At 49.0% G+C, this 27,710-nt stretch overlaps 3 protein-coding genes across 5 annotated transcripts in view; 1 reads left to right on the top strand and 2 right to left on the bottom strand.

Annotated features, from left to right (window-relative positions):
* Nucleotides 1–12,128, bottom strand: part of CD4 (CD4 molecule) — a 57,712-nt gene extending 45,584 nt beyond the window's left edge. For both annotated transcript variants that reach the window (XM_066358076.1, XM_066358078.1), the window contains exon 1: nt 12,021–12,128. The gene's annotated coding sequence lies outside the window, so the exon portion shown is untranslated. The remainder of the gene's footprint in view (nt 1–12,020) is intronic.
* On the bottom strand, nt 169–23,238 carry PTMS (parathymosin). The gene is made up of 7 exons (XM_066360271.1): nt 23,087–23,238; nt 22,687–22,942; nt 4,603–5,253; nt 1,368–1,436; nt 1,081–1,159; nt 882–943; nt 169–718 (listed from the first exon to the last, which is right to left on the bottom strand). Exons 1-7 carry the CDS (start codon nt 23,236–23,238, stop codon nt 668–670), a joined length of 1,320 nt encoding a protein of 439 aa, XP_066216368.1. The 3' UTR covers nt 169–667.
* Nucleotides 22,799–27,350, top strand: MLF2 (myeloid leukemia factor 2). 2 transcript variants are annotated; one of them, XM_066358048.1, is made up of 9 exons: nt 22,799–23,007; nt 23,545–23,622; nt 23,868–23,994; nt 24,248–24,283; nt 24,859–24,912; nt 25,312–25,440; nt 25,608–25,767; nt 26,338–26,550; nt 26,807–27,350. In XM_066358048.1, the coding sequence occupies exons 2-8, from the start codon at nt 23,573–23,575 to the stop codon at nt 26,523–26,525; spliced, it is 744 nt and encodes a 247-aa protein (XP_066214145.1). In that variant the 5' UTR covers nt 22,799–23,007; nt 23,545–23,572; the 3' UTR covers nt 26,526–26,550; nt 26,807–27,350. The 2 variants fall into 2 exon arrangements, with proteins under 2 accessions (XP_066214145.1, XP_066214148.1); XM_066358051.1 differs by having other exon boundaries at nt 22,863–23,002.
* The last annotated feature ends 360 nt before the right edge of the window (nt 27,351–27,710 follow it).

The raw sequence follows: 27,710 nt of genomic DNA, 5'->3' as shown, positions 1-27,710 counted from the left end.
AGGACAATAGCTCTCTAAGATGCTGCACTCCATGTCCATCCTGGGAGTGCTGACCTTGTCTTCTTGAGTGGTGGATGGTAGGACAGAACTTTTTTTATAAGGGAAGGATTCTGACAGAATGTGACATAGCCACCCTCCTCCCTCTGCCTTGGGAAAGCAGGAGACAGGTTAAAAACAGAAGCGCGACCATTTCTTTATTAAATTATACAAAAAGGGGAGGTGAGGGGGGCAGCTGTGGGGTTCAGTCCCGACCCTGGCCCCACCCTGGCCTGGCGCTGTCTGAGAGAAGGGGATGTGAGGGGGACCCAGGTATCAGGCAGGGTAGGGATGGACAGGACAAGAGGCTAGGATGCAGTGATTAGGAAAGAAAGGCTAACAGAGGAGGGTTGGGGGTGGTGGGAGGGAGGAAGAGAGAAAGAGGGAGAGGGGCAATTGGGGACCAGCTGGGAAACTCAGATGTAACAGGTCAGGAAGTAGAAGAATGGCAGAGTGGGGGGGGGGGCAGTGTCTGGAGAGGTGGACATGAGGAGGCTGGGGAGAAAGAGGGTGGCAGCTCTGGTACAGGGCCCAGAGTAAGGAGCCAGGTGAAGAGTGGCTGCACTCATGGTTCCTGCCCCCATCTCCAGGCCCTAAGGGACCTCCCACCCCAGCCCATTGGCAGGGGGGCTCATGCCGATGCCCCATTTTCTGTCTTCTGCCGCTTGGGATCAGCTTCATCCTGTGGAGAGGGAAAGAGCTGTTAAGTGTGAGGGACTGCCCCCTGTCCCTGCCCTGCTCCAGCACCCACCCATGCACTACAGGGATCTGGGTCCAAATACAAAGGGCTCCCAGCACCTGCTGCATCCCTGACAGCCCCTCAGGCCCCACAACCCAGCCCAAACCTCCTCTTCAGCAGCTCTCTTCAGCGCGGGCCCTTCGTCGTCATCATCTTCTTCTTCCTCATCTGAGGAGCCAGAAATGGGTCATTGGGGAAGAGCAGGAAGCTCCAGCAGACCCCCTGTGGTCGCCCTCAGCCCTGTTTCCGGTCTTCAAACCCACTCTGACTGTTCTTTGGAGTCTAGCCACCCTGCCCCTCCCTACCTTCTTCTTCCCCTTCATCCTCCTCCTCTCCGTCCTCAGCAGTTTCTTCTTCTTCCTCCTCAGCTCCATTCTCCTCCTCCTTTGGGAACCAGAAGAGGGAGCAGTGTCAGGCTGGCTATTTGCCTCCACCCACCATTACCACCACAGGCAAGGGGCACTGGGAGAGCCTGAGGGTGGGGCAGGGAGGATAGAATAAGTCAGAAGAAAGACAGGACCCAGCCTCCCAGAAACTGAAGGGGGAATGGTGGGCAGGTGTGTTCACAACCCCCAGCCCTGACCCTCAGCACCTCCACTTCTTTCTTCCGCTCTTTCCGGCTCGCTTTCTCCTCCACCTTCTCTTTCTTCTCCTTCAAGTCCTGAGAGAGAGAGAGAGAGAGAGAGAGAGAGAGGGGTCACCTTTCTTTCACCACAAATGATCTGCAGCCCTTTAGTCCCTCTAGCCCCGGTCTTCCCTCTGCAGTGAGCCTAGAGTGTGAAACGGAGAAGGGACTCATAGCAGCTTAGAGTTAGAACAGAGGTCCCAGGGTCCTTAAGACCACAAAGAGGCTGAGACCAGACACCTGCCCCAAGACTCGGGGAAGATGAAGTGATGAGGAAAGGGAACTAGGTGGTCAAGGCAACTGTTCACCATCCCCATCAAGTTTTTCCAAACCTCCCCAGCCAGAGTTCAGCTCAGCAAAGCAAATCCCCTCCATCTGCTCAAAGCCCCAATGCCCCACCCCCTCCCACTGCCTGCCCAGCTCTGCCTTTTGTCTACCTCTGGGGCCTTTTCCTGGTACTCTCTCCTGGGCATCCCTCCCAGCTTCCCCCCAGCTACCAGAGCCTTTGTTTCCCTCTATCTGTCCCTAGAATCCTTATGCTCCTACTCGGGCAAATACCACATAACAGGGAGAGCACTCTAGCCTGATTTCTGGCACCCCTCCCCACCCTTCCCTACTTCCCCTTCCAAAAAAAAGTTCAAGTATTCCCTCCTCCCAAAGACTCGTGAATGTGCATGGTGTGGTAGAAGGGTAGAAATAACCACTTCCAGGGGATGTAGGTCAAATAGGATAAAAGAAAAATGGGAGTGTGCGACATGGGAGACGAGAGACAAATTTTGTGTCTGGGGTGGGACAGGAATACAGATGCGGAACGTACCTGTCTAGAGGATCCCCACACACACACACACCGCCCCGTCTTTTTTTTTTTTAAGACTTTATTCAATTTTCAGAGAGGGGAGAGAGAGGGAGAGAGGGAGAGGGAGAGAGAGAGAGAGAGAGAGAGAGAGAGAGAAGGGGGAGGAGCAGGAAGCATCAACTCCCATATATGCCTTGACCAGGCAAGCCCAGGGTTTTGAACCAGCGACCTCAGCGTTCCAGGCGGCCGGTTTATCCCACTGCGCCACCACAGGTCAGGCACCCCTCTCTTCTTTACCCCAAGGTCTTAACAGGCATACCCAAATGTCCTTTTCTTTTTCAAAAATATTTTTATTTTATTGATTTAAGAGAAACATCAATGCCCTGATCACAGGTCAAACCCACAACTTGTGCATCTAGAGGACGCTCTAACCAACTGAGATATCAGGCCAGCCCTAATCCTTTTCTGATGTGGCAGAGAGAAATGCTCCTAGAAGAGTCCCTCCTCTCTAGACACACAAGCCCTTCCAATTTTGATTCCAGTCCTCTCCCACCCCACCCTTGGCAGGCACTGAACGACAGTGTCTCCCTGTGATCCAACCTGGTGTTAGTGTGCAACTCTGTATATCTGATTCTGTGTGGATGGAAGTTTTCTGTGTGAGTAGATCACCCTGAGAGGGTGTGTTCTTTCTGGAACGGGACTGGGGATGGGGGGGGGGGGGTGCCAATGGTTGGCCTGGAGAGACACTCAATTCCCTTTTCCCTTCCAGGGGAGCACAGAATGCTTGACCCTTTCACTCCAGCTAGGTTTCTTCCTGTCACTTGGCTGTCCTCATTTCTTTGCCACATGGTGGGTATGGCATTTCTTCTATCTGGTGGACTTGCTCCTCCTCCATCCTGGGCTTGGAAGGCCTGGGGCTCCTCAGCTTCATCTGGGGCCCTGCCTCAGGTCTGTGTGGCCCTGGCCTGAGTTTCCCGTCCAGGCTGATGGGGGAGGGAGAGAATGTGAAAGGGAGGGAGGGAGGCTACCACCAGAGACCAAAGTCCAAGGGGCCGGGCCCTCTCCTCCCTGTCCTGTCCTTCTGGTCACTGTCCTTCCATGATCCCTTTTCAGGAGGGTATGTGATCCAGGTCTTGTGCTAAGCAGCCCTCTGGCCTCATTTACTCAACACAGTCACACACACTGACACAGGCTGACACCAATTCACATACACATAGTTCCAGAGGAGCACCCATGCGACCCAAAGACACATGGCCTGGTGTCTGGGCATTCTGGCACACTTTTGAGACAGCACAAGAGCTGAGTGGAGCCACTCAGCACAAGCACAGCAACAACATGGCTCTAGGTCTCCAAATGCACACATGTAGCTGACACCGGCAGTCCCACACACTTGCTGAATTTCAGACATACAAAGACACCTACTCAGTGAAGTCACATGCCACCACAAAGCCCACCGGAGAGCCACACGGCACACCTTGTCAGAGCTCACTCATAGCACCTCTCTCCCACTGCCTTTAATCCCACTGATTCCCCCTTTTCACTTCACAAGCCACCAGGAGGCCTCTCTGACCTCCTCAGCAACCCCCCACCCCCAAGGTCGGGCTCCCAGCCCCCAAGCCCTCACTAAATTAATTTCCCAAAGCAACACTCAGCAGATTCCCTAGGGAAATTAAGAGAAGCAAGGGCAAACGGATGGGCCAGAGAAGGGAGCTGATGAGAGCAAGAACGGTTCCATGCAAGACCAAGCAATGCTAAGCTGAGCTTTTCTCGAAGGCTATTCCTGCTCCGCTTCTCATTTTTAGGGACTCAAGATTCTTTAAATGTTGGGGGAGAGGCTGAAAGGCTGCTATGGAGAGAAAAGATAGCTAAAGCCCTGGGGAAAGAAAGAAGGGAATAAAATGAGGCAGTAGGTGTCCAAGGACAGAAGAGGCGGTCGGGCCTCGAGGGGAGGGACCTAGAGGCGCAGCCTCCCGGGAGTCCTGTTTACACTGGAGGGTCTCAAGCCGCTTAGCTGCGGAAATGGTGAGGTCAGATTGGAAGGAGAGACGGAGAAGCGCGGCACGGTGAGAAGGGTAAGAGGGAGGGGCCAAATAAAGTGAGCCACAGAGAGCTCCGACGGTAAAGTGGCCGGCGGCAAGGCGCGCTGGCCTGGCCGGGAGAGGGGTGGGGACGGCGGCTGGGCCCGAGCGGGGCCGGGAGCGGCACTCAGGAAGCTAGAGGGCGCAGGCGAGCGGCGCGCCGAGCAGGGTAGGCAGCACCAGGCTGGGGAGCGGGGGGAGGGCGGAAAGGGTCTGCTGGGATCCGGCGCCAAGGCAGCGTGGGGCCGTCGGTGGCGGCCTAAGGCGTACGACCGCGCGTAGTCCGGGGGTCGCGCGGGGTCCAGGCTGTGGCCGTCCCCACCCGTACCTTGGCGCTCAGCTCGGCCGCTGCCTCCACACTCTTCTCCGACATGGTGCCGGGGCCGGGGCTAGCGGGGAGCCGGGGTCCCGGGGCCGGGACGGAGGGGCCCTGGACGGCGGAAGGTGGCCGCAGCCAAAACCTGGCGCGGTGGCGGCGGCGACAGCGGCAGCGGCAGCCGCTCAGCACGCTGGGTTTCTGGAAGAGGTTGCAGAGGCGCGCGCGGTGGGGCGGGGTGGAGACCCTCAGGGCTGCGGCCGTCCAGAGAGCGGGCGGAAGGGCGGTGCGGGCGGTGGCCGACGCGCTCCGGCCGCTGTTGTTTAGTCCTCCGTTCGCCGCCCCCGCACCAGCAGAGCTGCCGCCGACCAGCCGCTGCCGCCCCCGGGCAGAGAAACCGCTTATAAAGGCGGCGCTGCCCGACGGGAGGGGCTTCCCAGGGGTGGGGCAGGCGGGAGCTGGGAGGAGAAGAGAAGGGAGGAGGATGAAAGCGGAGGTTGGAGAGGTGGGGATAGGAGGATGAAAGCGAGGGGAGGGCGAGCGCGAGAGGCGGGAGGGAGAGCGCGAGAAGCGGGAGGGAGGGCAAGACCGGGAGGGGGGAATGGAGAGACTGACGGTCGTGGAGAAAGGAGTGGGGCGCGGAGGAGGTAAGGGGTGGGGTTCCTGTGGGGAGGGACCTCTTCGAATCCCGACCTACTGCCTCTGAATGTGGAGTCAGTCTTTTGGGAACGGACTGAAGGAATGGTCAGAGTCCTACTGACCTTCCCCTCCATCCCCAAAAGCCCTGAGATATTGCCTAGGGGTGGTTGGGAGAGCAGAGGGAAAGGCTGGGCAGGTATTTGAGAAACCAAAAGCTTAAAGAAGAGGAAGAGTTACTTCCACATCACGCTGGATTTCCCCTTATCCGACATCTATCAACATATTCTGTGTGGCTTTCAGAGGGGATGGGAGCATCAAGGGCAGCCTAGCCTCTACCCTGCCCCAGGCTGACTTTTGTGACCCTTTCCGCGTTCTTCCCTTCCTGGCTCCTCCTTGTGCTCTGAGGAGAGTCAGAGGCCCTCCAGTCTCCTTTTCTTTTTTCCATCTCTGACCTTTCTTGTTCGCCCTTCTCACCTCACTTTCCTTCTCCTGGTCCTGTTTCTCTTCATTCCTCCTAATTCACCGGTACTCAGACCCCTCCCTCACGACCATTCATATCTCACATCTCTTACTCTGTCACCTGTGCTCTGCTTTTTATTTGCCCTCTTCTACCCTTCCATCTCTGATCTCTTTCCCTCTCCTAGATAACACTGTTCTTGTCTCATCTGTCACCTAGCTCTATATCTTTAGCTGATTTTCCTCAGTTCCTCTTCATGTCCTTATTTTCCGCATTTCTCGTTCTTTTCTCTTTCCTCTGCTGCCATCTTGCTTAGCCTTTCGGAATTATGTTTGCCTCCTTTGCCAGGGGACCAGGTTTGGAGTTCCAGCCCCACTCTACTCCACACATGCTCAGTTTCTGGTCCTCAGTCTCACTATCTTTCGGTCATTTTGAGAAGCTTGGGATTTCAGGCGGGACAGGAGCTGGGGTGTGTATTAAATTAAAAGTCAGAAATATGAATGAGGTGGAAGGCTAGGGTTTGGGAAAAGGTATCTTTGGTGTGTGTGTACTCCTGTATTTGGTTATCATTATCATTGCTGGTATAATTTTCTTAATAAAAAAAGACACTGATCAATCATCGTAATTTAGTATTGAAGTGCTTAAATACACCATCTTTTGGACCCTTGGTGTACACACCTCCCAATTTCTCTTGCTGACTCTTCTATCAGTTTCTCAGTCTCCCACTCCTCAAAAATCTTGGAGCCCCACCCAAGTTTTCCTTGCCGAACCTATCCTCTGAGATCTTTCCATCTCTCAATCTGTTTCTCTGACTCACTCGCTGATGTCTTTAGCGATCTGTGACCCTCTCCACCTCTGTGCTCTCTTGCTTCATTTTCCTCCTCTCCCCCCTCTTTTGCCCTCCCCCTCCCCCTTAGTCTCCCTGTCTCACTCCTTTTCCTCTCCCTCCCACCCTCCTTTCCTCTACCCCCCTCGCCACCTTCCAGCCCCGCCTGATGTCTCGGACACCCTGCTGGGCTCTTACCCTGTTGCCCTGGTAACCGCCCCCCACTCCGGTCACCTCTACTCCCCTCCCCCCTCCAATCCCAGCCACCAACAACCTCCATCCACCTTCCTCCTATTTTTCCTGAGAGCCAATAGAAACCCTGTTGCCAGGTGGAATGCTCATTTGAATCAGCCAATCCAAAAGCCTAACTGCCTGCCCTGCCTTATATGGGGATTTGAGGAGGGCCACTCCCCCCCCCCCACACACACACACACACTCCAGCCCCACTAGGAACAGCCCGTCCACTGCCCTTTTTTGCCTGCTCTGGAAAGAGCTTGGGGCTCTCTTCTCTCTGTCTCTCTCTCTCTCACTCTTCTGTAGGGACCTGTCCTCCCATTTCTCTAACTGGGACCACCGGGGTTAGTGTGTGGTGTGAGCGGCACTGTGGGTTGGGCCTCAGGGCCGGGGGTGGGAATGAGGTGTGATTAAGGAAGGGGAGGCGGAGGGAGTCGGGAATTTTGCCCAGGGAGGGGTGTCTGGGAGCGGAGGCAGCTGCAGTGGAAAATTCCAGGGAGATGGAGAGGCAGAGAATGGGAGTCCTGCCCCACGGCCCATGGGAGTGCCTTGAGAATCTGAGTTCTTACACTAGGGTCCGCAGGGACCATAGGAAAAAGACCTAGGAAGCAGGAGGCCGGGATCTAAGTCGTGCATGGGAAATGCATTCCTTAGGCTCCCGGGTCTAGTTGGACAACAGACTAGTCTAAGTCTTGGCTTCATGAGAAAGAAGCTAGAAGTGAGGTGGGGTGAATATGGAGTGGGTGGGTTGCAGAATTTCAACCTCTGTACTCCCTCGGGTTAGAGTTGGCCTCTGGGGCCAAACAGTGTTAAATGATGCCAGCTTGTGTTTGCTCCTTTCCAGAGAACTAGTTCTGAAGCCTTGTGGAGGCTTGCCTATCTCTAGAATTCTGTCACTCCAGAGAACTAGTTCTGAAGCCTTGTGGAGGCTTGCCTATCTCTAGAATTCTATCACTCCACAGTCCTACTTAGAATCCCCCCCCCCCCAGTTGAATGGGGAAACCTGTGCTTCTTACACATTTTCTGGAGGTGGGAAAAAGGAGGCCAGGTGAAAACAAGGGAAGCAGGAACTCTGGATATTAGGACTAATGGCCTGACACCCTAGAAATTTACCTCAGTACTGTGTGTAAGGTGTTTAAGTCAAACCATTTCCATCTAATTTTTAACATTTATTGAGTTTTAGAGAGACAGAAACCGATCTTTTTCTGTGTGTGCTCTGACTGGGGATTGAACCTGCAAACTCTGTGCATCAGGACAACGTTTTAACCAACAGAGCACAGAGCTCCATCTCATTCTTTTTTACTTTTAAAAAAGATTTTAGGTTCAAAACCCTGGGCTTGCCTGGTCAAGGCACAGGTGGGAGTTGATGCTTCCTGCTCCTCCCCCTTCTCTCTCTCTGTCTCTCTCTTCTCTCTCTCTCTCTCCCCCCCCTCCTCTCTAAAAATGAATAAATAAATAAAATAAAAAATAAAAAAGATTTTATTGGCCCTAGCCAATTGGATCAGTGGTAGAGTGTTGGCCTGGCATGTGGATGTCCTGTTGATTCCCAGTCAGAGCACACAGGAGAAGGTCAGGGCACACAAGGGAAGTGACCATCTGCTTCTCCGCCCCCCCTTCTCTCTCTCTCTCCTCTTCTTCCTCCTCCTCCCCCACCTCCCATACCCATGGCTTGAATGGCCCAAGGGAGTTGGCCTCAGGCACTGAGGATGGCCCCAGATGGGCAGAGCATTGCCCCCTAGTGGGCTTGCTGGGTGGATCCCAGTCCTTGCACATGCAGGAGTTTGTCTCTCTGTTTCCCCTCTTCTCACTAAAATAAAAAATAAGATTTTATTTATTCCAGAGAGAGAGAGAAAGGAAGTGGAGGGAGGATCAGGAGGCATCAACTCACAGTTGTTCCTCATATGTGCCTTGACCAGGCAAGCCTGGGGTTTCGAACCTGCAACTTCAGCACTCCTAGTCGACGCTCTACCAACTGTACCACCATCTCATTCTTAAGTGAATTCTCCCCCTTCTCCAGCTTCCTGGGGGCTTTTTTTGGTTTTGGTTTTGGTTTTTTAGTTTCTATTTATCTTATAGGTTAAGTGCTAAGGGAGGTCTAGTTATCATTAAAAGTTTTGGAGAACAGAAACCTAAGAGTTGGACCTCCCTGCTCCTCACTATAATTAAAAATATTTTAAAATTGATTTTAGAGGGATGGGGAGAGAGAAAGAAATGTGGACTTGTTCCATTCATCCATGAATTCACTGGTTGATTCTTTTTTTTTTTTTTTTTTTTAGAGAGACAGAGTCAGAAAGAGGGATAGACAGGGACAGACAGACAGGAACGGAGAGATGAGAAGCATAAATCATTAGTTTTTCATTGCGCCTTGCGACACATTAGTTGTTCATTGACTGCTCTCTCATATGTGCCTTGACCGCAGGCCTTCAGCAAACCGAGTAACCCCTCGCTGGAGCCAGCGACCTTGAGTCCAAGCTGGTGAGCTTTTGTTCGAACTAGATGAGCCCACACTCAAGCTGGCGACCTCGGGGTCTCGAACCTGGGTCCTCCACATCCCGGTCCAACTCTCTATCCACTGCGCCACTGCCTGGTCAGGTGACTGGTTGATTCTTGTATGTGCTTTGGGGATGGAGCCTACAACCTTGATGTATCTGGATGATGCTCTTAACCAACTGAGCAACCCAGCCAGGGCCTCAGTGTACTTTTTTAAAATCCCCACTCCCAATAACTTCATTTTCTATTTCTTTTCTATATTTCTTTGCTTTCTTATTTTTTAAATGTGTATTTTATTCATTTTAAAAAGAGAGGAAGCCTGACCGGGCAGTGGCGCAGTGGATAGAGCGTTGGACTGGGATGCGAAAGACCCAGGTTTGAGACCCTGAAGTTGCCAGCTTGAGTGAGGGCTCATCTGGTTTGAGCAAAAAGCTCACCAGCTTGGACCCAAGGTCCAAGCAAGGAGTTGCAGCAAGGGGTTACTCAGTCTGCTGAAGGCCTGCGGTCAAGGCATGTATGAGAAAGCAATCAATGAACAATTAAGGTGTTGCAACGCGCAAAGAAAAACTAATGATTGATGCTTCTCATCTCTCCGTTTCCTGTCTGTCTGTCCCTGTCTATCCCTCTCTCTAACTCTCTCTCTGTCTCTGTAAAAAAAAAAAAAAAAAAAAAGAGAGGAAGGGGCTTGACCAGGCGGTGCAGTGGATAGAGCTTCGGACTGGGATGCGGAAGACCCAGGTTCGAGACCCCAAGGTCGCCAGCTTGAGTGAGGGCTCATCTGATTTGAGCAAAAGCTCACCAGCTTGAGCCCAAGGTCGCTGGCTCAAGCAAGGGATTACTAGGTCTGCTGAAGGCCCGCGGTCAAGGCACAGATGAGAAAGCAATCAATGAACAATTAAGGTGTTGCAACGCACAACGAAAAACTAATGATTGATGCTTCTCATCTCTCTCCGTTCCTGTCTGTCTGTCCCTGTCTATCCTTCTCTCTGACTCTCTCTGTCTCTGTAAATAAATAAAATAAATAAAATAAAGTAAAAAGAGAGGAAGGGAAAGAGAGAGAGAGAAAGAGTCAGGAACTGTTCCTCTCTGTGCCTTGACCAGGGATTGAACCAGCAACCTCTGCACTTTGGAACGATGCTCTCTAACCAACTGAGCTATTCGACCAGGGGTACTTTTTTTTTTAATCTTTAAAAAAATTCAAGTCAGTGGAGAGTTGAAAAGAAATGTATTCCTAGAGAGAGATCTGAACCATCTAAACTTTGATCTTGTTTGAGTATGTTGCTCCAGGAGTATTTATTAAGAAATCATCTTCACAATACACATTCATCATGATAAACACTACCATTCAAGTGTGTCCATCATTATATTCTACTCACATTCAATTAGAGTTAAACTAAAAAATAATTCCAAGTTTCTTTTTTCCCTCTATAACTGGGGTCAGGAACCTATGGCTCGTGAGCCAGATGTGGCTCTTTTGATGGTTGCATCTGGCTCACAGACAAATCTTAAAAAAATAATAACATTAAAAATATAAAACATTCTCATGTATTACAATCCATTCATTTCCTACCACTCATGTTCATGGTTGTGGGTGGCTGAAGCCAATCACAGCTGTCCTCCGGGACAACACCAAATTTTTATTGGATAATGCGTAATGTACACGGGTCGTTGTATGGCTTTCACGGAATTACATTTTAAAATATGTGACATTCATGGCTCTGTCAGCCAAAAAGTTTCCCGACCCCTGCTCTATAACAAGCTTGAATTTTTGCACTTTAACAAACTTTTATTGAAGTCCTATTAGGTGTTAGGCACTGGCTATGTGATGGAGACATAAAGCTGAAGGAAAAAGACATGGTCCTTGCCCTCAGGGAATAGATAGGGAGAACCCAAATTACAACTTGAAAATAGGCATGTATCCAGCACTCTCTTTCCACCAGTCATACCAGACAGCACGCTATCGCATCTCTGTGGGTACTCTTCAGGAATGCCTCCCTGATCTCTGATTTTTACAAATCCTTATCCATTGTCCCCAACTCCAAACAGTCTTACTTGGTTCCTCCACTCTTACTGTCTCCCTCTCCTGTACCTAATACCTAGTACCAAAGAAGCATATGATGCTAGGCTTCAAAGAGGAAGAACTCAGTAAATTTATTTCCTAACCCTGCCACAACATTTTGTACTCAATTTCAGAGTCCTCTCAACCTTTATTTGAGTAGATGGGGAAAAACATACAACCTGCTACCCAGATATCAGGTTGCCTCTCTCTGACTTGGGATCTCACTAACTACTGATGTCTGGGGGTGTCACTGTCTTTTATGGTATCAACATCACAACCAAAATTTGTATGACCTGTGGTGGCGCAGTGGATAAAGTGTTGACCTGGAACGCTGACATCACCAGTTCAAAACCCTAGGCTTGCCTGCCTGCCCGGACAAAGCACATATAGGAAGCAACTACTATGAGTTGATGTGTCCTGTTTCTTCCTCCTCTTTTTATCTCTTCCTTTCTTATATTCACTCTTTCTCCTCTCTCTAAAAAATCAACAAATAAAATCTAAAAAACATAAACTGTTAAAAAAAATTTTCTGTGACTTTTCCACTTCCCCATGAACTTTCTTCCCAGCAAAAAAGAATTGGTTTTACCATCATACCTCTCCTCCAGATTATTTGATTGACATTTTTGTAACCTTTTTCCACTTTTACACCAAGAATAGTTTGCTGTAGTTCCACTGTCCTTTCAATTCCTCCTCCAGGTGCACTCTTCAAAAAGCCTTCTACTGACCTGTGGTGGCGCAGTGGATAAAGCGTCGACCTAGAAATGCTGAGGTCGCCGGTTCAAAACCCTGGGCTTGCCTGGTCAAGGCACATATGGGAGTTGATGCTTCCAGCTCCTCCCCCCTTCTTTCTCTCTGTCTCTCCTCTCTCTCTGTCTCTCCCTCTCCTCTCTAAAATGAATAAATAAAAAATTAAAAAAAAAAAAGCCTTCTAGGCCCTGGCCGGTTGGCTCAGTGGTACAGTGTCAGCCTGGCGTGCAGAAGTCCCGGGTTCGATTCCCGGCAGGGCACACAGGAGAAGCGCCCATCTGCTTATCCACCCCTCCCCCTCTCCTTCCTCTCTGTCTCTCTCTTCCCCTCCCGCAGCAGAGGCTCCACTGGAGCAAAGATGGCCCGGGCGCTGGGGATGGCTCCTCGGCCTCTGCCCCAGGCGCTAGAGTGGCTCTGGTCGCAACAGAGCGATGCCCCGGAGGGGCACAGCATCGCCCCCTGGTGGGCAGAGCATCGCCCCCTGGTGGGCGTGCCGGGTGGATCCCTGTCGGGCGCATGCAGGAGTCTGTCTGACTGTCTCTCCCCGTTTCCGGCTTCAGAAAATACAGAAAAAAGAAAATAAAATAATAAAATAAAAACAAAAAAAAAACAAAAAGCCTTCACAAGCCTTCAAAAAGGTGCAGAAGAAAGATCACATTTTTATTTATTTAGTTAGTTATCAACAGTGGTACCTTGAGATACGAATTTAAGTCATTCTGTAACCAAGCTTGTAAGTCAGTCAGCTCGTATATCAAACTGCTGATACTGGACCCGTGCGCCAACGCACCAACTAGCAGCAGCTTCCCGAATCACGACTCGTATCTTGGAATTTCACTTGAATCTTGAACAAAAATACGGACCGAGTTGCAGCTCGTATCTTAGAAATTCGTCTGTTGGTCTGTTTGTATCTCAAGGTACCACTGTATTTATGTGTGTGTGTGTGTGTGTGTGTGTGTGTGTGTGTGTGTGTGTGTCAGAGACAGACTGAGAAGCATCAACTCTTCATTGTGACACCTTAGTTGTTCATTGATGGCTTTCTCATATATGCCTTGATGGGGGGGAGTCTTCAGCAGAGCGAATAACCCTTTGTTCAAGCCAGCAACCTTGGGCTCAAGCCAGCAACCTTTGGGATCAAGTCAGTGACCATGGGGTCATGTCTATGATCCTGTGCTCAAGCCAAAGAACCTGCGCTCAAGCTGGTAAGCCCACGCTCAAGCCAGCAACCTCAGAGTTTCAAACCCGGGTCCTCTGAGTCCCAGTCTGATGCTCTATAAACTGCGCCACTGCCTGGTCAGGTGAAAGATAACATTTATAAATGATTTCTCACTCTAATAAAATTTCCTGTGATGGCCCTGGCCGGTTGGGTCAGTGGTAGAGCGTCGGCCTGGCGTGCTGGAGTCCCGGGTTCGATTCCCGGCCAGGGCACACAGGAGAAGTGCCCATTTGCCTCTCCACCCCTCCCCCTCACCTTCCTCTCTGTCTCTCTCTTTCCCTCCCGCAGCCAAGATTCCATTGGAGCAAGGTTGGCCTGGGTGCTGAGGATGGCTCCATGGCCTCTGCCTCAGGCGCTAGAATGGCTCTGGTTGCAGCAGAGGGATGCCCCAGATGGGCAGAGCATCGCCCCCTGTTGGACATGCTGGGTGGATCCTGCACATGCAGGAGTCTGTCTGACTGCCTCCCCGTTTCCAGCTTCAAAAAAATACAAAAAGGAAAAAAAAAATTTCCTGTGATGATGGAAATATTCTATATTTGAGTTTTTCAATATAGTGGCCACTAGCTACATGCGGTTATTGAACACTTAAAATATAGCCAATGCGGTCCTGGCTGGTTGGCTCAGCGGTAGAGCGTCGGCCTGGCATGCAGGTGTCCCGGGTTCGATTCCCGGCAAGGGCACACAGGAGAGGCGCCCATCTGCTTCTCCATCCCTCCCCCTCTCCTTCCTCTCTGTCTCTCTCTTCTCCTCCCGCAGCCGAGGTTCTATTGGAGCAAAGATGGCCCGGGCGCTGAGGATGGCTCTGTGGCCTCTGCCTCAGGCACTAGAATGGCTCTGGATGCAACAGAGCGACGCCCCAGAGGGGCGGAGCATCGCCTCCTGGTGGGCATGCCGGGTGGATCCCGGTCGGGCGCATGCGGGGGTCTGTCTGACTGCCTCCTCGTTTCCAGCTTCGGAAAAATGAAGAAGAAAAAAAAAAAGACTTAAAATATAGCTAATGCAACTGAGGAACTGCACTTTTTATGTTAAATTTAATTAAATTTAAATAACCACACTGATGGGATAGCTCTTTTGTGTAAAGCCCTGTCTTAAAGTGCAGAGGTTGCCGGTTTGATCCCCGTTCAGGGCACATATAGGAACAGATCTATGTCTCTCCGTCTCTCAAATAAATAAATAAATATTTAAAAAATGAATTAAAAAAATTTTAAATAGCCATAGGTAGCTAGTAGCTACCATATTGGATAGCACCATTTTAGACCTTGGCCCTAAGGTTTCTTTTCTTATTCTACCTCCTTTCCCTTCTCCATCCCCAGTGTTCTACAGAGAAAGTCAAGAGCAACTCTGGATCCTGTGTTGAAAGTCAGCTGAGCCACTGTTGTTATATGCTTTATTGTAGGTGCAGATTTGTTTAGGATTTCCACATTTTCACAGACTAAACAGACTGTGGCTGATCTAGAAAGAAAAGTAGAAATGAAAAGGATAGGGAAATGGGACCAGGAATGATAGCTAGAAACTTATTTTGCCCAGAATGTAAAAGACAAAGAAGACTTCATAACCAGGAGAAGGCAATAACAGTGTTGACTGAACCCTCCAGGTGACTCTAGTCTTAGGGTTCCTGTTCTCTTCACAGTCTAAATGACTCTATCATGTATTTCCATATTTGATTTTTAAGATTTTATTTATTGGTTTTAGAGAGAGGATAAAAATAGAAAGGTGAGGTGGGGGGTGGGAAGAGCTGGAAGCATTAACTTGTACTAGTCGCTTCTTGTATGTGCCTTGACCGGGTAAGCCCAGGGTTTTGAACCAGAGACATCAGCATTCCAAGTCAACGCTCCATCCACTGTGCCAACCACAGTTCAGGCAACTTCCATAGTTTTAAGTCCCACTGCCAACACATATCTCAAACACTGATGACTCAAACCTGAATCTCTAGCACTGGCTTCTCTCCTGAATGCCAGAGTCATGACTCCAATTCCCTTCTGTTCATCTCTCCCTGGGGGCTGCACAGCTCCTCAAACCCCATATGTTCCAAGTGAAATTTCCTCGTTTTCTATTTTATTTAAAGATACTGCCCTCCACTCGTTCATTCATGCAAAGGGGTCATTCAAGATTCCACCTTTTCTTTCCCTCCCTAGATCCTTGACATTTCACTTTATAAAGATTACTTAAGTTCTTCTTCTCTCCCAGCTCAGTCCTGCCTCCACTCCAGCAGTCAACACCACTGTCTGACTTCAAGCTTAATAAATTAAGATTTTCAATCAATTTAAAGAATTTTTGTATCTTCAGCACCTACTTCCCCTACCTGGCATATTGTAGGAGCTCAAAATGTTTCCTGAAATGCATACAGTGCCTTTCTACCTAAAATACAAACAGACCATTATAATTTTTTAAATATAAAACCCTTTGATAGCTTCCCCAGGCCTATCAGATAAAGTCTAGGAGCAAACAGAGCCCTTCAAGGTTTGATCCCTTTAACCTCTGTAACCTTATTTCTCAGTACTGTTCCCTGAAAAGTTTCACGTCAGCCTTTTCCTCTTTTTTCTACTCCTCATGTTTCTTCCCAGATGGAGCATACCTCTGTGCTTTTGCACTGATCACATCTTCTGCCTGAAATGCTTTTCTGATTCCCCCTACCCCCCAAAGTCACTCCCTCTTCTGAATCACATTTGTCCTTTTAATATACATCTTTCAGTCTGACCGGTGGTGGTGCAGTGGATAGAGCATCGACCTAGGAGGCTGAGGCCCCAGGTTTGAAACCCTGAGGTGGTCAGCTTGAGTGCAGCCTCACCAGCTTGAGTGTGGGGGGTTGCTGCTTGAGTATGGGATCAAAGACATGACCCCATGGTTGCTGGCTTGAGCCTAAGCTCGCTGGCTTGAGCAAAGGGTGCAAGGGGTCACTGGCTCAGCTTGAGCCTCCCCCCAGTCAAGGCACACATGAGAACGCAATCAATGAACAACTAAAGTGCTGGAACTACAGGTTGATGCCTCTCATCTCTCTCTCCTTCTCTCTCTCAAAAAAAATTATATACACACACACACACACACATCTTTCAAAAGGTAAAGGGAGTTGAATATATGGTGATGGAAGGGGGTTTAACTTTGGCTGGTGAACAAACAATGCAATATACAGATTATGGTGTATTGTAGAATGTACACTTGAAACCTGTATAATTTTATTTTATTTTATTTTGTTGTTGTTTAATTTTATTTATTTATTTTGTGACAGAGACATAGAGAGGGACAGACAGGAAGGGAGAGAAATGAGAAGCATCAATTCTTTACTGCGGCACCTTAGTTGTTCGTTGATTGCTTTCTCATATGTGCCTTGACTGTGGGGCTACAGCAGACCGAGTGACACCTTGCTCCAGCCAGTGATCTTGGGCTCAAGCTGGTGAGCCTTGCTCAAACCAGATGAGCCCACACTCAAGCTGGCGACCTCGGGGTCTCGAACCTGGGTTTTCCACATCCCAGTCCGACGCTCTATCCACTGCACCACTGCCTGGTCAGGCCTGTATAATTTTATTAACCAATGTCACCCAAATAAATTTAACAAAAAATTTAAAAATAATATAAATCTGCCTGGCCTGTGTCGATGCAGTGGATAGACCTTTTGCCTGGAACACTGAGGTCTCAGGTTCAAAACCCTGGGCTTGCCTGGCCAAGGGACATACTACAAGCATTCAATGAACAACTAAAGTGAAGCAACTATGAGTTGAAACTTCTTGTCCTGCTCTCTCTCTTCTCTCTCTGTAAAATCATAAATAAAATCTATAAAATAAATAAATAGCCTGACCAGGTGGTGGCGCAGTAGACAGAGTATAGACCTGGGATACTGAGGACCCAGGTTTGAAACTCCAAGATCTCCAGCTCAAATACAGGCTCTTCAGGCTTGAGCACAGGTTCGCCAGCTTGAGCATGGGGTTGCTGGCTAGAGCATGGGATCATAGACATGGTCACTGGTTTGAGCCCAAAGGTTTCTGGCTGGAGGACACCTCCACCCCCATCAAGGCACATATGAGAAGCAATTAATGAACAACTAAAAGTGCCCCAACTACAAGTTGATGCTTCTCATCTCTCTCCTTTCTTGTCTGTCTCCATCTCTGTCTGTCTCTCTCTCTCAAATCAATCAATCAATCAATCTTTCTATTGCAGACTTCACTGGATTGATTCCATGTTAGCCAACCTCTTGGGCAGAGATCACGTCTTACTTGTCTTTTCATTCCCAGTACCTAGCACTATTCCTGGCACATAGTAGGAGCTCAATAAATATTTATTTATTTATTTATTATTTCATTGTTTTATTTTTTAGAGAGAGACAGAGAGACAGGATAATTGGGCTGTTCCTGTATGGGCCCTGACCTGGGATCAAACAGGCAATGTCTGTGCTTCCAGAGATGCTCCAACCAACTGAACTATCTGGCCAGGACTTAATTATTTTTTAATTTATTGATTGATTTATAGAGAGACAGGGAGAGGAAGGGAGAGGGGAGGGGGAAGGGAGGCATTCATTTGTTTTTCCACTCATTTGTACACTCACTGGTTGTGCCCTGTGTACCCTATGTGTGCCCTGACCCAGGATTGGGATTGAACCTGCAACCTTGTCATTTCAGAATGATGCTCTTAACCACCTGATCTAACCAGCAAGGGCCAATCAGAGGCGGATTTAACGGTGGGCATGCTGAGCGCATGTCCTGGGCCCCAACTTCTGAAGGGCCCACAAAACCCCAACTTTACAGTTTCATTTATTTATTTATTTATTTTTATTTTAGAAAGGAGAGAGAGAGAGAAGAGAGAGAGAAGGGGGGAGGAGCAGGAAGCATCAACTCCCATATGTACCTTGACCAGGCAAGCCCAGGGTTTCGAACCGGCGACCTCAGCATTTCCAGGTCGACGCTTTATCCACTGCGCCACCACAGGTCAGGCCTTTACAGTTTTTTTTAATGACAGCAAGTTTGGTTTCATATGTGCAATTTTAACACTAATAATACATAATATTTTTTTATTTATTTAAGAATATGGTTAATATGTATTATTTTGCCTGTCTTAATAAATACTTATTAACATGTAACACAAAATCAATCCTTAATTCCCATGTTAATCACAAGATGTTCTGCCTCTTTCAGGATGTCTTCTTGAAGTTATCAAAGAACAACAGGAAGTTCTTAAGATTTAAAACTCCAATGCTAATGCCAACCATTAATATTAGCATATCTACCTGTGATGGCCTAATAGCTAATACCTTATGGTCAAACTAGGTATGAAAATAAATTATTACTGTTGTCCATATCTCCTGCTTTGTTTAGGTGGCCAGTCTAGCTTCTAAAGGTAAGACTGCCCAGGTCAGTTATCGTAGCTACATGGTCAGGATCTTCCAGCCAAACACAATTTTAATATACTATTCTCAAGACAGTGTCTATATATATTCAGTGCAATGCAGCAAACATTTATTTCTCATTCACTTGCCCAGACCGAAAAATCTTGCAGTCCTTCTCTTTTTTTATGTTTATTTTATTGATTTTAGAGAAAGAGGGAGAGAAAGACAGGAACATCAGTCTGTTCCTGAATGTGCCTTGACCAGGGATTGAACCAGTAACCTCTGTGCTTTGGGATGATGCTCTACCCAGCTGAGCTATCTGGCCAGTGCCATTGGAGTCCTCCTTGTTTCCTCTCCCACACTGCATCCATCCATTGGCAAATTCTGTTAGGTTCATCTTCAAAATATATCTAAAATGTGACCACTTCTCATCACCTCTGTTGTTTCTAACCTACTCAAAACCACTATCATGTCTCATCTGGATTATGGCAACAGCATGTGAATAGGTCCTTCTTTGCTGCTGTTGTCCCCCAACAGTCTAGTCTCCATAGAATAGCTGCATTGATCCTTTTGTAGGTCTTACAAACTCCCACATAATCTGGCTTCTTTCTTTCTCTGTGACCTTGTCTTTTACTACTGCTCTTCCCTATTTCTCATCAGTCTAGGCACAATGGTTTCTTTGTTGAACACAGTAAGCATACTTTTGCCACTAGGCCTTTGCACTTGCTATTTCCTCTGCTCAGAAAGCTCTCACCTCAACTATCCCTCATCTTGTTGGAGTCTCTGCTTACATATCACCTTACCTATGATGCTTTCCCTAGTCATCCTAAAAAGCAATCACCACTTCCCAGGGGCTTGCCTGTTCCTCTCTTCTCCTTCCAACTTGCTTTATTTTTCTCTATATTACTACTGTATGTCCAGGGCCAGGAACAGCACTTAGCACATAGTAACCATTCAATAAATATTTGTTGAGTGGATGTGGATATAAAAACAAACTGAAAGGTGATTTATTTTTGTGACAGAGGACAGAGACAGACAGAGATAGGGACAGACAGACAGACAGGAAGGGAGAGAGATGAGAAGCATCAGTTCTTCATTGCGGCACCTTAGTTGTTCATTGATTGCTTTCTCATATGTGCCTTGATGGGGCGGGGGGGGGGGGGCTACAGCAGAGTGAGTGATCCCTTGCTCAAGTCAGTGACCTCAGGGTTTCGAATCTGGGTCCTCTGCATCCTAGTCCAACACTCTATCCACTGCACCACTGCCTGGTCAGGCCATTAAAGTGATTTTTTAAAAAATGCTCCTGAGTCATTTTTAAATCTCACACTGATCTGGTGTCTACTGTACAATGCTTTCTGCTTGGGACACCTTAGTGCTAATTTTCAGGGTTTAGCTCCCTCCCCCAATGTAAGTGCACATATACATACACACATACACTCAGTCACACTCATTCACTTTGGCTCAGGTAGGAAGTCCAGTCACCCCTACGTCCCACATCATTCCCCATCTTCACTCTGTTCCAACATCCCATTGCCCTGGGATTGCTCTAGGTGCATGACCTCAGATCTAAAAAGGCCCTTTTCTGTCCAAGCTCTACTTTCTCAAGAACTTCCTGACTTTGTCTCTATCAACTAAAGAAGTGAATATAGGAACCACAGTACTCTGTTTCTGTTCCTTCCCCACAATCTTTATCCTTTTGTGTTAAACTTCCTTCTACATCTTACCATCTACAAGACACTCCAGTGACTGAGGAATTTCTGTTCATCAGAGTTCATTGGACAGAGATGGAAGGATGGATGGATGGAGGGAGGGAAAGAAAGCGAGTGTGGGAGTATAGGAGGGAAGGGAACGTGGCTGTAGGGAATAGAAAGGTTATCTGTAAAATTACATTCCTTCAATTCTTGCAGTAGATGGCTGCCTAAATGGTATGTCTCTGGGGACCCTGAAAATGAGCTCTTGCATCTACTTCATTTCCATCTACTCAAGTATTTCTTTTAACCGGAGACAAAGCTCCAAACCAGATTTGGAGCTTTGTCTTATAGTTAGTAAATTTTAATTGTTAATACTATTTTGGATCTGCTCTAGGTTGAGAATCCAAGTATGTACAAAACCAACAAGTTCCATGCAGATTTTCTGCTGCAGGTGGTCAGCGCCCCTAAACCCTGCTTGTTCAAGGGTCAAGTGTACTCCTAGGAGTTGAAATACATTGAAATTAATACATTTAAAATCATGCAAAGGTGGCATGACTGGTGGTTGGGCAGTGGATGGAGCATCAACCTGGGACGCTGAGATCCCAGGTTCAAAATCCAGAGGTCTCTGGTTTGAGCGCAGGCTCATCCAGCTTGAACGTAGACTCTCCAGCTTGAGCGCGGGGTTGCTGGCTTGAGCATGAGTCATCATGATCCCAAGGTCAGTGGCTTGGGCAAAGGATCACTGGCTAGGCTTGAGGCCCCCTGCCCTTAACCCCGTCAAGGCACATATGAGAAGCCATCAATGAACAACTAAACTGACACAACTACAAGTTGATGCTTCACACCTCTCCCTTCCTGGATCTCTCCCTTCCTTCCTTCTCTCTCAACTAAATAAAATCATGCAAAGGTAAAAATAACTGATATCAGATTCTTAATTTTTTGAAGAAAAAAGAGAAAAATCTCTAGTTACTTAAAGGAAGTAGGTAGAGTACCAAGTATTGAAAAAAGAAAAAAGGAGAAGGCTAAAAGCTAAGTTACAGCTTTTATCCAGTTTTGAAGGTTGGATATGGGAATGAGAAAGCAGAAGCTGGCAGGTGAGGGACTACACTTAGTTAAGTCAGGGCCCCAAAACTCTCACTGGGTTAACTCAATCACATGTCAAACTGTTGTTATTTGGGTTAAGAAGAAAAGGGGCATTTGCATGGTGATATGTCCAGAGATAAGAGCATCTGGAAGATAAATGTAAAAGATTTTACCAAGTCTCTTCCCCAGAAATACCAATGAAAACAAAATTTCTTTTATTCTGTATTTGTCTATTTTTTTTTTTTTTTGGCTTTGCCAGTCTGCCAGCTTCTAAATGATCTGTCCTCTTTGTCTTCACTATTCTTTCCTCTTTAATAGAGATCAATTTCAAAGAAATCGAGGAGCCCTACACCCAGTACCTTTTCCTGAGTTACCAACACCCCTTGCCCCCTTCAGGGAAGTGTTGGGAACAAGTCTTTCTCATTGTCAGTCTCCACATAGCATTCATATGGCCAGCAGCCAGAGTAAAGAAACAGGAAAAGCTAGAATTTGGACAAATCTGGTTTAAAGTCCATCCTAGACAGTCCAAATCCCCTGATACCCAGGGGGAGGGCCCTTCTCTCAAGTTGGGCCAGATTTTATGCAAGACATTTACTATGTCAAAGTATCAGTCTTTGGCCTCTGGCCTCCGAGTCAGGTCTCCAGAGTCTATTTTGAGCTCCACCCCTAGGTGATTCTGGTTAATGGAGCTATCTAGCCTTTTTCTTCATTTCCCAAACTTTAGATCCTTGGGAACACAGGAGTTAGAGAAAAGAAAGAGAAGGTTGGCACTAAATGAGATTATTTCCAAACTAGAGCCTTTATCAGTCGTACCCTCACAGCAGGGTGAGGGGGTTTAGGAGCCTCACCAACTCCACTTCTCTAAGGTAGTAGTTCCAGCCTGGCCGAAGAGCGCCACCTGGCGGCCGAGCCGCCATCCTACCCTGGATTCCTTAAGCCTGAGCTAGACCTGGACAGGACTGTCACCTCCTCCTCTACGTCACTCCCAGGAACACTCTCCCTACTTGGATCGCACCTCCTTCTGAAAGAACTAGTCCCTAGCGCTTCACCCGCAGACTTGCCGCCCTTCCTCCCTCTTGGGCTGGACGCTTCTCCCGTAGAAACTCTGCTCCAGGCTCCTCCAGGGACCCGCCCCATCTTGTCCATAGGGAGCCTACCCCTCCCCATGGGGCCCTTGTCCTCTTCCTTCCCCTGGTGAACGTGCCGCCCCACCCCAGCCCTCGCGAGGAATGGACTCTTCTGCTCCCTCCTCCTCAAACCCTTACAGGGAGCCTCTTCCTGTCACAGAACCCAAATCCAGGTTAGCATTCAAACCCCACCCTCTGTCCCCAGAGGACCCTCACGTCCTGCGCCCAGCGCCCCGCCGCCCCAGGAATGGGCCGGGGCCTCCTCTCCACGCCCACCAGCGGGCGGAGCTCCGTGGGCCCGGCCCAGGGGTGGGCGGGTCGCCTTGACGTCACTTCCGCCCGGGCCTGGCAGCGCTTCGGGTTCCGTGGGCCGAGGAGGGTACGGAGGTTGCTGCTTTGGGAGGAGGCGGCGCGGGAGCCCGAGGAGCTCGAGCCCGGACAAATCCTGCGTCCGGGGCCGCAAACCCTGATCCTGCAGTGCACAGAGAGGAGAGACCGGCCGAATGGGCCGCTGAGCCCGAACCGGGGACCGGTGAGGTTCGATCGGAGCGGGTTGCAGGGTCTGCGAGCCTGGGATGCGAGGAGGGGATAGAGTCAGGCCGCCTCTCCTGTTTGCCCGGCGGAGAGGCCGGGGCCAGGGGCGCCGCCGACAGTCGCGATGGGGAAAACGAGGCCCGCCAGGGTAGGCTTGGCAGCGTCAGGATGTAAGGAGGGGGCGGGGTGTTTGGGGTCATTATGGGGCGTAGGGCCAGCACTTAGGATTTGCATCCGGAACAGTGGCGTCAGGGGAGGGGTATGCTTCTGGCCAAGGCTTTGGGAAAACGATGACTGTGAGTCGGGGAGGCAGAAAACAGAGGCTTGGAAAATTTTCCATGGCCCTCCTTGTGAAAGAGGTTTGAAGAGCTCTTCTTTCCCTGGAGGTTGGTTTGAATACCTGGAGAAGGGTGTCACTAGCGTTTGGGCTGGGGGGTCAGCTACAGTATTTGGAAGGGACAGTGTTCTGAGAATCCCTACACTGAGCGAGTGTGCAAAGCCTGGCTGCCTCCAAGTGTCAGAGCTTCCTCATCTTTACAGTGTGGAGCCCCCTGGAGCTAAAATCAGGATGTTCCGCTTCATGAGGGACGTGGAGCCTGAAGATCCCATGTTCCTGATGTGAGTAGGCCCTCCCCCCTCATGCTGGAGAGCGCTTGTCCCACTCCACTTCAGGTCTCTGAGTAATTCTGATGGACATCTGGGTTCCCGTTGTGGGCACTGATTGGAACTGGCTGGATACTCAGCTCCAGCTCCCAATTAGTTGGGGGAAACAGGCATCCATGTGCTGTTTCCCTAGGACTGTTTTCTTTTGGGGGAGGGGCAGTTGACTGCTTGGCCATCCATGCTGTATACTCACTCCACAGGGACCCCTTTGCTATTCACCGTCAGCATATGAACCGAATGTTGTCAGGTGGCTTTGGATATAGCCCCTTCCTCAGCATTACAGATGGCAACGTGCCAGGTACCAGGCCTGCCAGCCGCAGGATGCAGGTAATGGTGCTGCAGTCTACCAGAGACCCAAAGAAATGTTAGAGGATGGTTAGTTAAGCACTTGATTTTTCTTGCCGTATAGCCGGTTTAGCAAGTGGGATCATCTAGGAGAGGAAGGAAGAGGTCTGGAAGAAGGGCATTGTGATCCCCTTTTAAAGGATGATGGGGGAAAAGCTGAGGCCATGGGCTTGGTTTGGGATTGCAGTGAGATAGGATGTGGTCCCTAATTTCTGTTCCTTCTGTGTTCCTGTAGGCTGGGGCTGTCTCCCCCTTTGGGATGCTGGGAATGGTGAGTTCTCTTGTGTATTTCCATCTCAGATACACTCTATATTACTTCTAAGTGTGCCTCTTTGGAATAGCCTTATGGGTAACCTTAGACTTTTTTATACTGTTCACAAAGTTCAGCCTGCGGTGTACTGTGAGTCCTTTGAGGTCAAGATGCTGATATTGACTCCTGTCCTAGGAGCCATGCTCATTAGGAAAATGTAATTATAAGAATAAACTAGCAAAGTTTATTCTTTTGTGGATGGAGATACAGTTGAAGGGCCAACAAGATGTGGTTTTTAGATTTTTTTTTTACAAATTCATGTTCAACCACCTTACAGGTTAGAGTTCATTAACTTTGGCAATGTTTCCTAAATTTAGGAGGAAATAGGCAGTCAGGAGAAGGAAAATTGGATCAGAGCAGCTTTAGAGACTGAAGAGGAGGGCGGCAGTATGCAGGGAGAGATGCAAACAGAAACGTGTTCACGAAGGATGAGAATAAGCAGTTGCTAGATGTGAAGGAAGCAGAGCAAGGGACTGTGTGGCATGTAGTGAGTGGGTCCTCTCTGAGCCCTGAATTTGCTTTCCATGCCTCTGCAGTCGGGTGGCTTCATGGACATGTTTGGGATGATGAACGACATGATCGGGAACATGGTGAGACTCTCGCCCCATCCTTTTCCCTGGCCCTGTTTTCACTGATGGCTGGCACCACCCTGAGTCCTCAGAGACAGGAGTAGGGACTAGTGTGCTAGAGAAGGGGTCAAGCTGGGTAACGAAATTGAACCCAGAGAGCATTGGGTTCCAGTGTCTGTTCTCACGCCCGAGTGTGAAGCAGCAGCACTCTTATTAAGTATGCAGTTAAAGATTGCTCTCTTAAAGCCTTTGTTTATTGTTGGACTCAGGAATTTTGGAGTAATGATGAGTCCTAACATTTTTCTCAGTTTTCACGTTTTGTGAGGAAGATATGAGCAAGAACAGGCAGCTGAAATGTGGGATCCTGTCTCCAGAGGAAAGGTCCTCCCCGTCAGTCCTGCTGTACCTTTTCCTCCTCAGGAACACATGACTGCTGGAGGTAACTGCCAGACCTTTTCATCCTCCACTGTCATCTCCTACTCCAATACGGGCGACGGTGCCCCCAAGGTCTACCAGGAGACGTCAGAGATGCGCTCAGCACCAGGCGGGGTGAGTTGGAGAGCTTCTTCTTCTCAGAGAAGGCAAGTTTGAGTGCCAGCCACTGAAACCCTGCCTTCTTTTTCAAGATTGGGTTGTGGATGGTTTGTCTGTCCCGGGTTGGTGTGGCCTGGGCTTTGGAAGGGCAACTGAATGTACCATGTTCTTCTTCACCCCAGATCCGGGAGACTCGGAGGACCGTACGGGACTCGGACAGTGGACTAGAACAGATGTCCATTGGGCATCACATCCGAGATCGGGCTCACATCCTCCAGCGCTCCCGAAACCACCGCACAGGGGACCAGGAGGAACGGCAGGACTACATCAACCTGGATGAAAGTGAGCCTTTCTTCCTGCTCATTACCTTTTGGTTTCTTGTCCAGTAACCTAGTCCAGTTCCTGTGAACTAGGGGTTACCACTATTTTCTCCTTTCCTCCATAGATATTTGGGGGGGGGAATATGGTGAGCCCCATATTCGTACCTCAGTTGGAGCCTTATTGACTTAGGGACTGAGTCAGGTCACCAGAGAGGCTCAACCTTTGTCACCTAAGTGAGAAGTGAGATATTAATAGTAATCTGTTCTTTCCACCTGGATCCTTTTTGGATTCCTTCTTCTCTCTTTTTTTTAATTAACAAATATTTATAAAATACTTATTGTGGACTTGGAATTTTGCTCCTTAACTAAATAATTATCCCATTCCTGATTTCTTTCTCTAGTAGTCATTCCTTAGGCCTGCTAGTGGTTTCCAGGAACCAATTGAACCAAAAATTGCTAAATAAAGTTGCCCTCCCCCACACATCCCACACACCTACTTTCAGCCTTAACAGGGTGTTTTTCACTCCTGTGTCTTCCTCCAGAAGCCAGGTTGTCCATAGTTGATGTCATATCTGGTCTTTGTCTTCTGCAGGTGAGGCCGCAGCATTTGATGACGAGTGGCGGAGGGAGACTTCCCGATTCCGGCAGCAGCGCCCTCTGGAGTTTCGAAGGCATGAGGCTTCAGGGGGTGGAGGCCGGAGGGCGGAGGGACCTCCCCGCCTGGCCATCCAGGGACCTGAGGACTCTCCCTCCCGACAGTCCCGCCGCTATGACTGGTGAGGGCCCTGGGCCCTTAGCCTCTCTTGTAAGTATTTGAGGGGGAGGACTTGTAAGATGACAAGCACAGGAGGGGGTTAGGGAGTGCACCTGTGCACATTGCTCCGCCATGAGGCAGAAGCAGTCCAGGTGCCTAGCAAATACTGCCTCTGATAGAAGTTTGGGTTGGTATGGAAAGAGAAGAATGCTCTCACAGGACTAGGGATTAGACCCTAACTCCTGACTTCTTATCATTTGTCTTCCTTCTGACTTGTGCTCATCTCTCTTCTCTCTTCCCTCTCCAGGTACAGGCTGAGAGAGAGGCTGAGAAATTATCCCCCAAAATAATGTTTTCCCCATCCAACTCCCACTCCCACTTTAATATTAAATTAACAGGCAAGCTGGCCCCCACCTCTCCCTGGGGGTCTCAGGGAGAAACTTTCACTGCCCCTTTTACCTCCTATTTCCCTTACCACGGTGACTCCACATCTCCTGTATCCACTAACTTGATTTTTTCATTTTGCTGCTCCATCTTTGAACCTCCTCACTTCCCCATTCTACTCCTGTCATACATTGAAGGCTTTGTGGGGGAGCTCTGAGTTTCGGGGCTTCCTCCATCCCTCAGCCACCTTGGATCTTTGCCCACCTTGTCCTCAGATCCCCTGCTTCAGGGGCCACAGCCCTCATCCAGGGCTGTGTGGAGAGAGGACTGGTTCCTGACCTCTTTCTCCCTTCCCAGCACCTACACATCACAAAAACCTTCCCTGTATCCTTTCCTGCCTTTATTTTTTGATTTGTGCAACTTGTAACTAAGTGTTTATGGAATAAAGGAGAATGGAAAAAAAACAAGTGACATTCTGGCTCTGCTTTTTTATCTTTTCCCTGTTCAGAGTTTCAACCTTCCTGTCTCCTACTCACCTTCTTACCTTCCCTCTGTCATCGTGTGTGGCCTCATAACAAGCCCAGTGCCTCAGTGGTAATGACATTGGTTCTGTCAGAGCACTGGCAGATGAGAAGCAGCAGTGGAACTCAGCTTGGCTAGTCTAGGAGGATGAAATGTAAGCAGCTGTCTTGCTGGTCTCTCCCTTGCTTTTGTTGTAACTTCATTTGTCAGGGGGAATGTAGGCGGTAGCTCACAGGTGCCTGAGGAAGGTGCTGCCCCTTGGGGCATACTCTCTCCTGCAGATTGGATGGGAACACATGGTACAG

This window comes from Saccopteryx leptura, chromosome 1 (assembly GCF_036850995.1).
Source record: "Saccopteryx leptura isolate mSacLep1 chromosome 1, mSacLep1_pri_phased_curated, whole genome shotgun sequence".
In the NCBI taxonomy this organism is placed as follows: domain Eukaryota; kingdom Metazoa; phylum Chordata; class Mammalia; order Chiroptera; family Emballonuridae; genus Saccopteryx; species Saccopteryx leptura.
Note: the sequence above shows the minus strand (reverse complement) of the source record. Positions and strands in the feature narration are given on the sequence as shown.